The sequence below is a fragment of the Anser brachyrhynchus genome (genome assembly GCF_964034855.1).
Source record: "Anser brachyrhynchus genome assembly, chromosome: 16".
NCBI classification, from domain to species: domain Eukaryota; kingdom Metazoa; phylum Chordata; class Aves; order Anseriformes; family Anatidae; genus Anser; species Anser brachyrhynchus.
The window spans coordinates 9018734-9032423 of record NC_137734.1 but is presented as its reverse complement, the minus strand read 5'-3'; the positions used below and the strand labels follow the sequence as shown (position 1 = coordinate 9032423).

Here is a 13690-nt window from a genome sequence, read left to right as displayed (position 1 = left end):
GGCAAAATCAGCACAGCCCGTCCTGCTGGGGCTGATGCTGTCAGCACTAATTAACCCCATTAAGATACAGCTGGGAGCAGCTCATCTCCATCTACCCGGCAAGAGGGGCCGCATCGTTGTCTTTGCCCTGTCTTCAGTTACACGGACGCAGTCACCAGCTGGCTCTGCTGCCTCTAGCAGGAAAAGGTGACACTGCACAGGTCTTTGGGGGAAAAACCATCCTTAAGGTTTCCGTGGTATTTATCAGATGTTCCAAAAAAGCCTAATTTCTTGTGTGGGTGCTCCGAAGGGCAGTGACTAGATGCAGAACATGAGTAGCCCAGCACTGCTCTTTGGGGACGAGCTCCAGCCCACGCTGGGTCTCTGCAAGGGCTGTGCCCAGCTCCGAACCTGCCCAGGCTGGAGAAATACATCAGAGGAGGGTAGAAACCAGCACCAATTCCTGCCCCAGCCATCCCAGCAGCTCTCCTGGAGGACATCCTTGTGGGGCCGGGATCCTGGGCTGCTCGGGGCCGGCAGGGACACGGCCCAGACGCGCTCCCAGCACACATCCGTGACTCAGGCTGCGGGACGAGGCCGTCCCGGGCAGGTTGGCTGTGCCAGAAGCAGAGGGTGGATGTGGGAGGAAACGCTCTGCTTTAGTTGTGTGGGTTTTTCTAGCTCTCTGCAGCAAAGTGGGAGGACTGCGCAGCGCAGAAGGCTGAGCCGCTCGGTGGGAGCAGGGGGAGCTCTCCCACACGGCGTGGGCAGCTCCAGGAAAGCCGGGGCTCTGCGGCGGTGGCTGTGCCAGAGCTGCTGCGAGCCGGCCCCTCGCTGTGCTTGGCTCTTCAATCCCTGCAAAATGGGGTTTTGCTTCCAGCTCTGCTTTCTGCAGCTGGACAGGATCCCACGTCAAGGGCTGGCTGTGTCCCTGGGGGGGACCAAGCACTGCAGGGCCCCACGAGGAGTCCCGGTGACATACACAGCCAGGTCTGCGGCGATGCTGTTGGAGCCACAGCGCTGCCAGGCACCTGAGCTCCTTCCAAGCAAGCAGCCAGGACGGCCCACGGGCTTTCCCTATGGATTTGGGTTTTCCTATATAAGGCCAACCCCCGATTTCTATCAGTGCCAAGGCATTTTCTCCAGTGGCTTTCCTGGCTGGTGCCTTCTGGTAGCCCAGCAGGCGCTGGCTCAGGCCAGCAACAATTCTGGGGTTTAGCAAGGCAGAAACTCTCCTCTTGGTGTGGTCAAGCAGGGTCTGCGTGCCCCCCCGGATCCCCCCAGCCCCAGGCAGGCAGCAGTGCAGGAAGCAGCCTGCCACCCTGCAGGCTCCAGCCCAGCGCCGTGGGTGGGAGGCAGCTTCCCAGAAGATGGAGAGCTAAATAAAGGCAAGGCCTGGGACAAACCGAGGCTGCCAGCTATTTATTCTAGCGTGCCTGCGCGCTGCAGAGCAGGAGGAAGATATTTTAAAGCTGCTGTAAGGAAGCTTGCCTGGCCTGATCAAAAATCTAATTACAAACGCTCTCTGCCAGCTTTCTCCGCAGCCAAATAACTTCCTAAACTCACCTCCCCCGAGGCTGCCGGCCTCTCCGCCAGCACCACATCAGATCAGATGCTTGGAAGACACGGCTGTAGCATGCACAAAGCAGTACACCCATGGGGTTCCTACGCCCCCTTCATTCCAGGCAGCAGCTCTAGCCCAGCACCAGGGCTGGGGGCTCCCCAGAACAGCTCCCGGCCAGCTGTCAGCACGCAGACGTCGCTCCTGGCTGCTGCAGCCCCTGCCCAGGGACCCCCACCCTCCCTCCCTCCCTCCCTCCCTGCTCACCCTCAGGGCTTGCAGATTTCACCTCCCCCCCAGAGGTCACGCAAACACCCCCATCCGCACACCCAAAGTGCCCCCCCCAGCTCCGAGAGAAAAAGCAACCGCTGCACTCTTTGTTCTTGAATATGTATTTTTTACTGAAAAAATCATTCATAAATTAACAAATACAAAAATGTACAAACACATGGGTAAATAAATGTAATGACACAAAGGATTGCTTTGCTGAGAAGTGTGTGTGTGTGTTTTAAAACACTAGTCTTCAGTGCAAAAATGTCCCCCTGGCACCTCTTAAAAACATAACAGTAAGCTCAAAAGCCGTGGTGATGGAAAGAGACGTTGTAGTTTAAAGCCACTTCTGATGGCGAGTGAATAGAAGTGTGTGGCTGTTGCTCAGACAGTACCTCCCTTAGAGAAGCAGAGCTTTACAAATAATGAACTGAAAATAAATACTTTAGCAAATAAAACCCACATGGCTCATTAAAAAAAAAGAAGTCAGCATTGAACATGACCTGCCCTCCAGCAGGGCTGAGAGACGGTGTTGATGTGGAAGGGGTGAACAAGTGGCCTTGTTGAGTTTCAGCTGCCAGAATATGTACAAGTTCTCCTTAATACGAGAATTTTTACACCATAACAGCACATGCGCTTGACAGTATGTTTTTAACAGTTACATTTACTATACAGTATTTGACATAGCTGATAAGATTAACAGTGCACATTTTAAGATATTCCACATTTTAAAAAGGGAAAAAATTCAACGTGATTAGAACAAAGGAACTATGAACAGGGATGCTGCTTGGGGGGGGGGGAAATGGACCCTTTTATGCCAACCGCAGAGTGCATTTCTGAGCAGAGGTAACATCTTTCTTTGTTCAACACAAGGTGCAATGGATGTCAGGTACACGTCAAAGGCTGAGGATTCAAACAAAGGTAGTTTAACACCTACTCACACACACATGCATGATTCCTGCGGTAGTGAACGTTGACTAGTTGAAATACATTCCTTGTTTGAAGCACCATTAAACAAAGACAGATTTCTAGCAAGGGATCGAGATTAAAGAAAAAAGAGGGGCAGGGCAACACGGGTTTAGCATCTGAAAAGGGTCCACGTGAATCGGAGATCAAGATTCAGTAGCGAAAGTCTTTATTGCTATATGCGCCATAAAAAGCAAATCCTCACCTCTGCCTGCGAATAACCACGGTGAATTCCCTCAGGAAGCAATTTTAAAGCACATGTAAATTCAAAGACTTTAAACCTAAGTTACAAACTTATCAGCGCTTTTCAAGGGCAGACTCGCTGTCCTCTCATGCCGGCTGATAAGATCTACACGAGAACTGTTTTCTAAACTGACGTTTTCTGGATACAGGTTAGGAATGCCCTGGGCAGTCACACCCACAACAGATGCGTATGGGGATCATACGTCCACGGAACCAAGAAAACAATATAAACCATGAGCAGTTACAGAAACCGAAGGCAAACAATGCAATAAAAAGAAAGTTAAGTACTTCTGAGGTTAAGTACTCACAAGTGTTGTATAAATACAAATTAAAACACAACCCCCAATGTATTTACTTTTAAGTCAGAGAGGTCCAGTAAAAATGACTGTGTACACGCTGTGTAACCGACGGGCTGGCTTTCGGTGAGGAAGAGATTGGAAAGCACAGCCCAGCCTCCCCCTGCCTGCCGCGGAGGAGAGGAGGGGAAGATGGGACAGGAGGGGAAGGGACGACTGAAATTTGGGCGACTGGTTGGGGTGTCAGACCAAGCTCTCAAGTTCCTGGTACTCACGTTTGCATGAATGCAATTCATGTGTCCTTCATTTATCCCATACCGGAACCCTTCGGACAGCCTGCCCACTACCTGCACTCCTGCCAGCACTTTCAGGTGGCCAACAGGGACAAGCAAGCGCGCCACTCAGCTCTAACCTCCATCGCTGCAGCGTACTGCTGGATTTACGCAACGAACCCCAAATCCTCCTCCACAGAACCACCCCAAATCGTACTGCCCCCCTCAAGGAGCGAGGGCACAGCCCTGCTTGCAGGGGGCAGTTTGGGGCGGGGGTACAGCAGGGGCAGGACGAGTGGCTTGCCCGCGTGGCCCCCCAGGAGCTCTGGGGCAACCTGCTGAGCTGCGCTTACCATCAGGGTGGGAGACAGGGCGACAGGCGATGGATTTTATCCCATATGGCTTTCAGACTGATTTGTACAGTATGTTGTGAACACGATAGAAATGGGAGTTTCTCCATAAATACTCCCACTTCTTCACCCTTCATGGAAGAAGCCACCTACATGATTCCTGTAAGGAGTGATGACATGGCTGTATTTCTCATCCGCTACATTTTGAAGTTTAGGGCCCTGTCCCACAAATATTTATGCATATGCATAGCTTAAATCATGCAAGCAGTCTCACTGGCTGAAAAGGGAACAACTTGCACAAGTACAGTGAGGCACACACAAGTGTTTACAGAATTCAGGACTAAGATGAGTGACCTTATGTAAACCTCTAGCTTGGATTCAAACCATAGAAGAAAATAAAAAGGGGCAATTTACACAGCATATTTACACTTACACTTCTTTAAGAAGCGATTCTGTTGTATATACTTCAAGCAGGTCATTTAAAAAACCGCACAAATGTAGAAGAACGGTATCAGAAGTCGTCTGATCTCCCACTGGGGCAGTTGCCGACTGAATTGCTTCCGACGTTCACCGCCGGGAAGCCAGAGTCCCTCGGCTGAGCTGGTTCCTGGAGGAGAAAGCACGTCCGAGGCGAGTCTGATGCTGGAGATTGCTGGAGGAATGTGGAGACGAGAGCAGCAGTTCAAACTGTCGTCCTGAAACCCAGAAAGCAAGTGGCGCGGGAAGAAAATGACTGCTGAGCTCGCTGCACGAGTACTGGGTTGGATTGGAACAGCTAGGACAATTTGTGCGTGCACTTTCAGCCTTATTCTCCAAAATACTGTGATCCTTCATTAGACAAAGTATTTCGTCCTCGATAACCCCTGGAAAAGAAAGTCTGGCGTGGTGCTTTCTTGGTGAAGGGCAGAGCAAAGTTATTTTTTCCTCTTAATATTCGGTCACCAGAGCCAGCTCCGGTGTCAGGTTAACAGTGATGTTCTTATACAAGGCGTCATACGTGACGTTAGGAAAGTAGTTCAAGTTATTGAGGCCATCCAGGGCTTGCCTTTCTTTCGACTTCCTCAGCAAGGCGTACCTGTTCGGGGAGAACCAGAGGCCCATGGAGGCACTGTTTTATCACACGGAGCCGTGCAGAGCCCATACCCTTAGACCAGACAGCCCCATCAGCAAAACAGAATTTCTGAGTCCTCAGTAAAGAGGACCGTCACCTTTTGTACATTCCTGGCACGTGAGCAGCCCCAGTGTCCCAAAATGACACAAAATTCTACCACCTGATACAGATCAGGATGCTACCTGTGCTCCCTGGGCACCGAGCAGGCGCTGAGCTCTCAGACAAGCAGCGGTTCTTGCCCAAAGCCTTCCCGGGCTCAGGGAGGGCTCCTGCCCTGCTCCAGCCAAAACATCCCGTAGAAAAGCAGCTGATAGGTGATGTGGTCCTCTCCATTTTTAGGAAACAAGACACCACACAAGAGCAGAACTAATGGCTTTAGTGTGAGTGACGGGGGAGGAAGAATTAAACCTAGAAGAACTGTGTTTTGGGGAAGGAAACTGCATCTGGTGCACAAGAGCAGCCTCAAGCAAATTTAAGGGCAGCGTGATGAAATTTAAGGCCTAAGGTGGGAGGGTGTGTGTGGGGGGGCCAGGGGGTAAGGAGAAAAAAAGCAGAAGCATCATGGCAGGACAGGACGCCCTGCCCTGCAGCACCCAGTGCCAGCACCTGGCAGCACCCAGCACCGCTGCACGGGGCGAGGGGAAGCCGGGCTGGGACCTGGGCACAGGAAAAGCAGGAGGGAACGGATGTGCCAGCAGGAAAAGGAAGGCTCCGGGTCAGACCGCAGGCTGAAGAGCCTAAACTGACTTCAAAGAGGTTGCAACAGCAGGACGGTGGCAGGAAACGGCATCTTGACAAATAATTTCCCTGAGAAAACTGTCGGGTTCCCTGCTTGGGTGGGAAAAGCTGCGGCAGAGAGGAGAGCCAGAAGGGGGGCTCTTGTAGGAGGTGAAATGGAGCGAAACCACACGGCTGGCAGCCTGGCTCCTGGGCAGGGGCTGCCCCTGACCCACAGCTCGTGCCCAGATCGAACCGGGGCTGCCTGCTGGAGCCAGGGGGAGGCCAGAGAAGCGCCAGGAACAAGTGCTCCATCCCACTGCACTCCTGTCCTTACACGCTTCAAGGGCTTGACTAAATATGGCTTTTTAAAGCCAAAATTGACTGCCTCGATTCCTCTTTTCAAGAATGAAATGAGAGAAGCATCTCTCGCTTGCTGCATTCTGTCTGACACAGAAATGAAAACTAGGGCTAACCATTATATATAACCTCAAATGGAAACCCCCCAAAACAAATCCTCTGTAGATGACTGACAATCAGCATGCGAGTTCATTTCTCCTCTGAATCTGCAGCGAATTCAAGCGGTGTTTTGCAGAACAAAGCCCCCTTGCTGCCCCCTTCTTCTGCCAGAGCAGCCAGCAGCCCCTTTCCAGAATAGGGCTAGCACCATGCAGCAGCTCGCGCCCTGCAAGTGTTAATTCCTGCCGTTGATTGCAAAAAAAGGTATTTCTCTGATTTCCTACTGCATAGTTTGCAGAAGACTCAAATTCCACCCATGTCCCCCAGCAGCAGCAGCCGTTCCTTGAGCGGTCGTACCCTCTGAAACAACTCTGGCTCACGGATGTCTGACAGCCCTGCCTTTTGGGCAGCACCCAAGGAGCTGCAAGCACACCACAAGGACCCCTTGCCTTAGGCACGAAACACCCTAGATGCCCAGCAGTGCTCCGCCTCCCTCTTCTCCCCACAGTTTGTTTCCTTTGCAACTTGTGGCTGTTATTGCCTTCTGACAGCTGCAGGGAGCCTTGCACATGGCATAGACTTTGTGAAGGCCTCTGGGACCTTTAAAAATAAAATAAAAAACACATCACTTGCCTTCCTAGGAACTGCACTTCTCCCCGATGATGGTGGGGAATTGATTTGTATTTCCCTGTGTCTCCTTCCGGCCGAGTCACCGAATAGCCTGCGTACTGCACTCTGCGTTGGAAAGGGAAGAAAAATAAAAGTAAAATAAACAGCTGCCCTTGTTGTGCCGCCAGCTCGCACAGTGAGGGCACTTGTGGCCCCTATCGTAGCTTTGCCTTTCCACCGAGCAGATAAGCTAAGCAAACTCCCCACCTCAGCCTAAGCTGCACCATGCTCAGCACCTCCGGGTACCTGAGGTTCAGCTGAGGATCGGTTTGACATGGTCACCCACCCACACCACGTCACCTCCAGCCAGGCTGGCTCTGCCCAGCCAGGTGAGCACGGCACAGCAAGGGGCTAAACATCGACATGGGGCTGAGACCGCTCCCAGCACTCGGGACCACGGCACTGTGCTCAGGAATTCCTCGAGTTCCTGGAATTTCTGTGCTGCGCGGAGCTGGCAGCAGCACCACGCCACAGGGAGCCCTGCCCATCGCAGGGACGCGGGCTGAGCCCGTACCTGTTCCAGAGGTCGTCGTCTTCACCACCCCAGCCCCAGAAGGCGTTGGGAAAACCATTGATCTTCTGGAACTGCTCCACAGTCAGGCCACTCACCCCGCCGAAGAACTCGTTGTAGGGGAGCCTGAGGGGGAGAGAAGGGTCAGTGCGGGGACCGCGGCACCAACTACGGCTTTCCCACGTGCAGCGGGGGACGCTGAGCTGTGAGGATGCTCTCCTCCATGCCCGTTTGTGCTTTACTTTGGGCTTCTGCCTTTCAGAAGAAAATGTAACACTTGCTTCTTATTTATTATCATAGCGAAGAGGAAGAGCGGTGCTTACAGGTACATGTACTTGTCCAGCTTGGCTGCGAAGTGTCTCGGCATCTGGCCGCACCCGTAATAGTTGCGGTCGTTTTCTGGTATGTGGTCCACATCGTGGAAGATGAGACAGTCCCAGTCCAAGTCCTTCATTGCTTCCCGAAAGCCGACATTGAAGAGCATGGCACGGTTAAAGGGTTGGTTACCAGCCTAGGAGAGAGAGCGCCTTCAAGGGAAGCCCCGCACAAGCTCACGCCGTGTGCGCGCACTCTCGGCCCTATTTAGGGAACTGCAGAGCAGTCAGCTCCCAGATCCACTGCTCAAAGGGCAACGATGTGTTGGAACAGACAGACTAGTGAGATTAACCCAAACTTAAACACCAAGACTGCAGTAGCAAAAATAAAGCTGCAAGAAGTATCATCAGCCAGATACTTGAAAAAAAGGCAAAACAATCTCAATCAATCTCTACTGGCTGCTGCCCAGAAGAGCAAGGGCACCTAAATATGGAGGCATGTTTACGGGGTGGATGAAACCAGATAGCTTAAGTGACAGGTTAGCATACACATCAAATTACAGTCTTATGTTCTACACTGATGGAAGGCTTCCAGACACTGCGCAGACAAGAAGCGCATGCATCCACCCCGTCAGGCCCAGGGGATGCTCCCTGAAGCTACTACAAATACACACAGCGATAATGCGGCATTATTTCGACTGCAAATACCTGCTTCAAAGCTGCAGTTTGTTTTGTTAAAAAAAAAAAAAGAAAGATTTTAAACAAGTCTACTGGATTTTTTTAGATTAAAAAAAGTCATTTTTGGGCACGCCTCTCAGCTGTGCCGCTTTTCAGCGGGCTGGGACAATTTGAACATTGCGACGTTAACCCCAGACCTTCAGAAGCTGAAGGGATGCGATCTGTCGGGTAAACCCCTCGGGACACAGAGCACTGCTGCCCTGGCAGGCTGCGATGTCAGCCCCCAGCACCGCCCGCCCGGCGCAGCACCGCGACCCACTTACTTGTTCCACGACATAAAACGCGAACTGTAAACGTTGACGCTGCAGCATTGGAATAAGGTGCCTGAAGAGGACCGGAAGATGCTCGTAGCGATTGCGGAATGGGATCAGGATTGCCACCTGGGGATGAAAGGACACAGCTCTGCACCTCGAACGCAGCTCCTGCAGCCTACAGACCCCGACCCAGGGAGGAGGCTGCTGGCACGGTGTCAGTGCTGCTCCCCCTGTATAAATGTGTGTAAATCTGGGCACAGGTCCCCAGCAGTGCCACCTCGCCTCCTGAGCAAATCCCTCCCCAAACAGGGTGGGGGTGAGCTGAATGCTTGTCAGGGGGAAGCAGCCAGCCAGGATCGCTGCCTGTCCCCTTGGCAGCCCTTGCAGAAACCCAGAGCTGACTCGTGTGTCGCTAACAGCCCTCAGCTTCAGCGTTTCTCCCGGTGCTGCAGTCCCACATCGTGGGGATCCTCACACCGCTGCCCTGCAGCACACCAGAGGTAGATCCCAGTGCTCCCAGTAACGTGCCCCCACCACCCCCCCAGGCGCTCCAAGCCTCCCGCTCACCTTCCAGCGAGGCAGGCAGTCGCTCGGCTTCCAGTGGCCTCCCAGCTTGATGGAAGGGTCTTTTGAGAAGAACTGGTGGACGTCCTCCATCGTGATCTCGCTCATATTTACATCGATGGGGCCCTCTGGGGAGACACCAGGAGCAGCAGGTCAGGAGCCACGCTCCTGGGGTGGCTTGCTGCCTGCTCCCTCTTGCCCTCTGCTCCCAGCACCGAATGCAAGTGGCTTCTTCTGTCCCCAGACACCAAAAAAGACGACTAGGGAATGCTACTGGTGGGCCTTGTCGCTCCTCAGCCCTGCTCAGCCGTCACGGCTGTTGCTGGACACAGCTCTCCATCAGAGACCCACCGCCGTTGGGGCACACAGCAGCTCCGGTATCCAGCACCCCCTTCTCCACGGAGGTTTCAGGCAGACAAAAACCCCACACCTCCATACTGAGCCACCTTCCCCCTTTCAGAAGGATTTACCCTGGAAAGCCCAGTTTCCCACGGAAGCAATGCCTAGGCAGGAGCATTTCTCCTAGCTGCAGCAGAGGTCCTGCCTGCACCCCGCACCCTCCCGTCCCCCCATGGCTCATGCCCAGCAAGGGAGCGACCCCACTGCCCCTGGAAAAGGGCTGGCCCGGCCTCTCCACAGGCTGGCAGTGCACAATTCCCCTTTTGTTCACGTTTGCCATGGGCAAGCTTGAGGAGGGAGACGTGCCTCCGACGTAGCAGGAATTAATTCAGGCAATCGGGTAAACAACGGCTTCCCAGGAGGGCACAGCTCAGAACAGCGCTGCCATTCATCCCCGGCCTCGGTGCTCCGTGGGAGAGGTGGGATGCCGGTGAAATGGGGCGCTGCCATGCACTGTGCCACTGCCACGCGCTGTGCCACTGCCACCCAGGCCAGACAGGAGGTGACGAGGGGCACACGGAGCCGCCGGGAAGGCAGGGGTGGCTCTGCACCCGCTGGTACTCACTCATAGAAGGGAGCCTCTCGGGACAGGTGTGGTTGGGGAAGTAGGTGAAGTCTTCGGGAAGAAAAGTTGTGGCTTGCAGAAAGGTTTCGTTGTGATTCAGGTCAAGAGGATAATCTGGGGAGGGATAAAAAAAAAAGGAAGAGTCTACAGCTGAGCTGCGGGTCTCCGGTTTGTGCAGCCACCGTGAGCAAACTCCAGAAGCCGCCCACACCTGGGAGCATCCCCAGCACCACGGGGGTACCCCCACCCAACGCAAGCCCCCGACTTGCAGCCGTGACCCAGCCAGGGGCTCGTCCCCACCTGCGGGTGGGCAGCCGCAGGACAGCGGGGGCAGCCCGGCCACCTTGCGTGAGGCCGCACCAGAGAAACCTTCAGCCTTCTGATCAGGGCATCACCGCCAGGTGTCACAGACAGGTCAAACAAAGGAGCACAAGGAGCACGGCAGGAGAAGCTACCGAACACCTCGTCCCTGAAATCTGCGGACCAAGGGGACCACAGGCTCACAAGCAGCCTGCCTTGGCTTGCACAGAGGAAACTCTGTGCCCCAGCAGGTTGCAGCACGTTTCTCCAGTGCCCTGCTTCCTCTGCTTCCTTTCACCTTCTGGGTAAAAGCCCCTGGCGTGCTGCACCTCCAGCCGCTTTAAGGAAGTTTTTGTGCAGCTACGAACTTCTGCTTTCTGCAGTCGCCCATAGCCACCACAGCTCCGGCCAACTGCAACCTATATTTTAGGTAGCAGAAAAGTTTCCTTTCTGTAGTAACGCCCCAGCTGCTACGGGAAGATGCTGCCTCTCCACTTTCTCAGAGCATCAAGTGCACAGCGGGGGGTTTGCCTCTTGGTCTCAGGACACCACCAGCACCCACCTCAAACCACCTCGCCCCACAGAGGTGCTGGAAAGCAACTATTTAGCACTGTGGCCACCCAGCCACATCTCAGACAGCCCCGTGCTCCTGACCCACTGGGGCAGAAAGGACTTGTCCCTTCCAGCTCCCTCCCCACATGAGGGCATCGCTGCCGAAGCCGACTGCACCGCCTCGCGATGGGCACAGCTCCCAGCACGCTAAAGCCTAGTGGTCCTGGCGTCCCACCAGCACGCTACAAACCGGCTCTTTGGAGACAAAGGCTCCAGGGGGTCTTTCTGCCCCAGTGGTGCCCAAGCAACTCAGCAGGGCCTTGGACACAAGGGCTGCAGGTGACACAGCAGCAAACAGCAGATTTACAGGAGCGGAGCCCACCATCGTGCTGTGAGCACCGCTCGTCTGCTCCAGCGGGCACCCGGAGCATCCCGGGCAGGCTTCTGATGGACTTGCAGACAGAATCCAGGGGCTTGTCAGCTTTGAAAGATGCTTGATGGATGCTTTTGGAGGCTTGATACTGCTCTAAATTTTAATAACCAGGTTCCCATTAAGCTGGTATCACCAGAACACGCTCTCGACGCTGGGTTTGTCTGACACCACAGAGCGATGCCCAGCTCGCCTTTTTGCACAAAGCGCTGCCATTTTGGGCTGCTGAAGCGCAGACCGGACGCCTCCTAGCTCGCTGAATTGGAAACCTATTTTTGCATCTATTATCAAATGCTTAAAAAGTAACTTCCTCATTTGAATAACAGAAGAAAAATAAAGCAGAGACGAAGCACAAACATAGAAGGTGAGGCAGAAGCACACGGTGCTCGCAGCACACCACCCCGCGCTGTGTCACCCTGCCATTCAGGACTGGACGTCACTTTTCTAAGCAATCTCCCTAGAAATTAAAGCCACAGGTGCTGGAGGACACGCACACACGAGCCTGTTTGTAATAAAAGAGCTGCTGCCTTCTGGGGCCCAGGTGAGAGGCAGGCAAGGCTGCAGCTCGGAGAGCATCAGCAGCCTCCTGCCTGCGAGGTGCTGGGGCAGGGACAGCCAGCGAGGAGCCACGGGGTCTTCTCGTGCCATCGGGCCTGTGGTGGTCCTGCCGGCAGCTGTCCCACGCTGCCTGCACGTGTGGATTTGCTCTCCCGGCTTCCACACAGCCAGCAGTGGCGTGGGGAGGATGCACGTCACCGGTCTGCATCCACAGCGTGCCCACGGAGATCACAGCAAGGGCCCTGCAGACGCTCAGGGAGGAAGCTGCCTATCCGAGCGATAATGCCGTCCTGGTGGCCGCAGTGCCGTGCCCGGCAGACACCACCACTGCCCACCACGTGCGCGCTCCAACCTCGTGCCAGGGGAATGTCACCCAAGGCCGGCGTGCGGTCTGCGCTGCTGCAGGCTGCCGGAGCAGGGAGGTTATCCGCCCGGGTCTGGGCAGAGCCGAGGGCTGTGCAGAGCTGGTTATTCCTACAGCAGCATTTCGCTGCCCACCGCCCGCCGGAGGAGTTCACGGCAGGTTTCGGAGGGCTCTGATCCCCGCAGGCTGCCAGCTGGGAGGCTTGCATCACCGCCAGCCGCAGAGGCGAGGCATCCAGCCCTCCTCCTCTCAAGTTGGGAGCGTGAGCTCCTTCCTCACCGTGCATCTGCTTCAGCTGACGTCTCCAGCCTTAAAATAGCCCAGGCTGGCAGCCCGGCTGACCTCAGCGCACAGGTCACTGGTGCGATCCAAACCCCCTGTGCAGAGCACAGTGGCTGCAGCACCCGCTCTGCACATGGGAGCAGACGCTCCTGGGGGCGAGCAGGGCAGTGGCATCATCATGCATTTACATTGCGAAGCAATCCTGCCCTTTTTTAACTCTCTCAGCCCTGGTGATGAACCCAGCCCAGCGCCGGAGCCGGCACCGATGTGCCCGCAGGTGACACGGGAACGCCGGAGCCACGCTCAGTGTCACGCCTGCTCGCCCAGCCCCAGCGGGGTGCCCCACGCCGAGCTGTACCCAGACACACACGTTCAGGTTTTCACTGTGCTATATTTACACAAACACTTGTAAACCTTTTATCAGCTTGATGGTACGGATGGTAAAGAGCCTTGAAGTCCGAGCCTGCCTCTTGGATCCCTGCAGCCCGCCCAGAGCTCAGTATGTGATCTGTGGCAGACCTCCAGCCGAGTCATTTCGGTTCAGCCCTGAATGGGAAGAGTGAAGCTGATACGCACAGGCTCCTCCACGTGCGTGATGCCATGGCTCTGGGAGCATGCGTGAGCCTGAGAAGCTTTTTTTTTTTTTTTAAATACGAAACCTGATCCTTGCACTGAATTTGAAAGTGTTTATCCTCAGATTGGTAGAAGCTAACAAGCTGAATTTCCTGGAAAGCAGAGTTTTCCAGCTCAATATCCAGTCATTTTAGACCTATCAGGATTTCCACCCCTTATTTAAGTGAGAAGCATCTGAATTAAAAAAACTTTCATGTAGAAGAAACCAGTGAATCAAAATCCCCACCCTGCGTTTACCACCATAAATTATTTCCAAGATAAATTATTTATGAACCGAAAGCAGTTCGGGTCAACTTGATTTTCACCGGAAATGAAGACTTTAATCACAATGAC

The 13690-nt window shown here is 54.3% G+C and overlaps 1 protein-coding gene across 1 annotated transcript in view; it reads right to left on the bottom strand.

Annotated features, from left to right (window-relative positions):
• Positions 1–1916: 1916 nt before the first annotated feature.
• Positions 1917–13690, bottom strand: part of B4GALT5 (beta-1,4-galactosyltransferase 5) — a 32670-nt gene continuing 20896 nt past the window's right edge. Inside the window, exons 3-9 of the mRNA XM_080557653.1 lie at positions 10239–10352; positions 9278–9402; positions 8720–8836; positions 7728–7915; positions 7408–7530; positions 6858–6959; positions 1917–5012 (exon numbers count right to left, since the gene is read on the bottom strand). Coding sequence (XP_080413779.1) covers positions 4865–5012; positions 6858–6959; positions 7408–7530; positions 7728–7915; positions 8720–8836; positions 9278–9402; positions 10239–10352 — 917 coding nt within the window. The 3' untranslated portion in view covers positions 1917–4864. The remainder of the gene's footprint in view (positions 5013–6857; positions 6960–7407; positions 7531–7727; positions 7916–8719; positions 8837–9277; positions 9403–10238; positions 10353–13690) is intronic.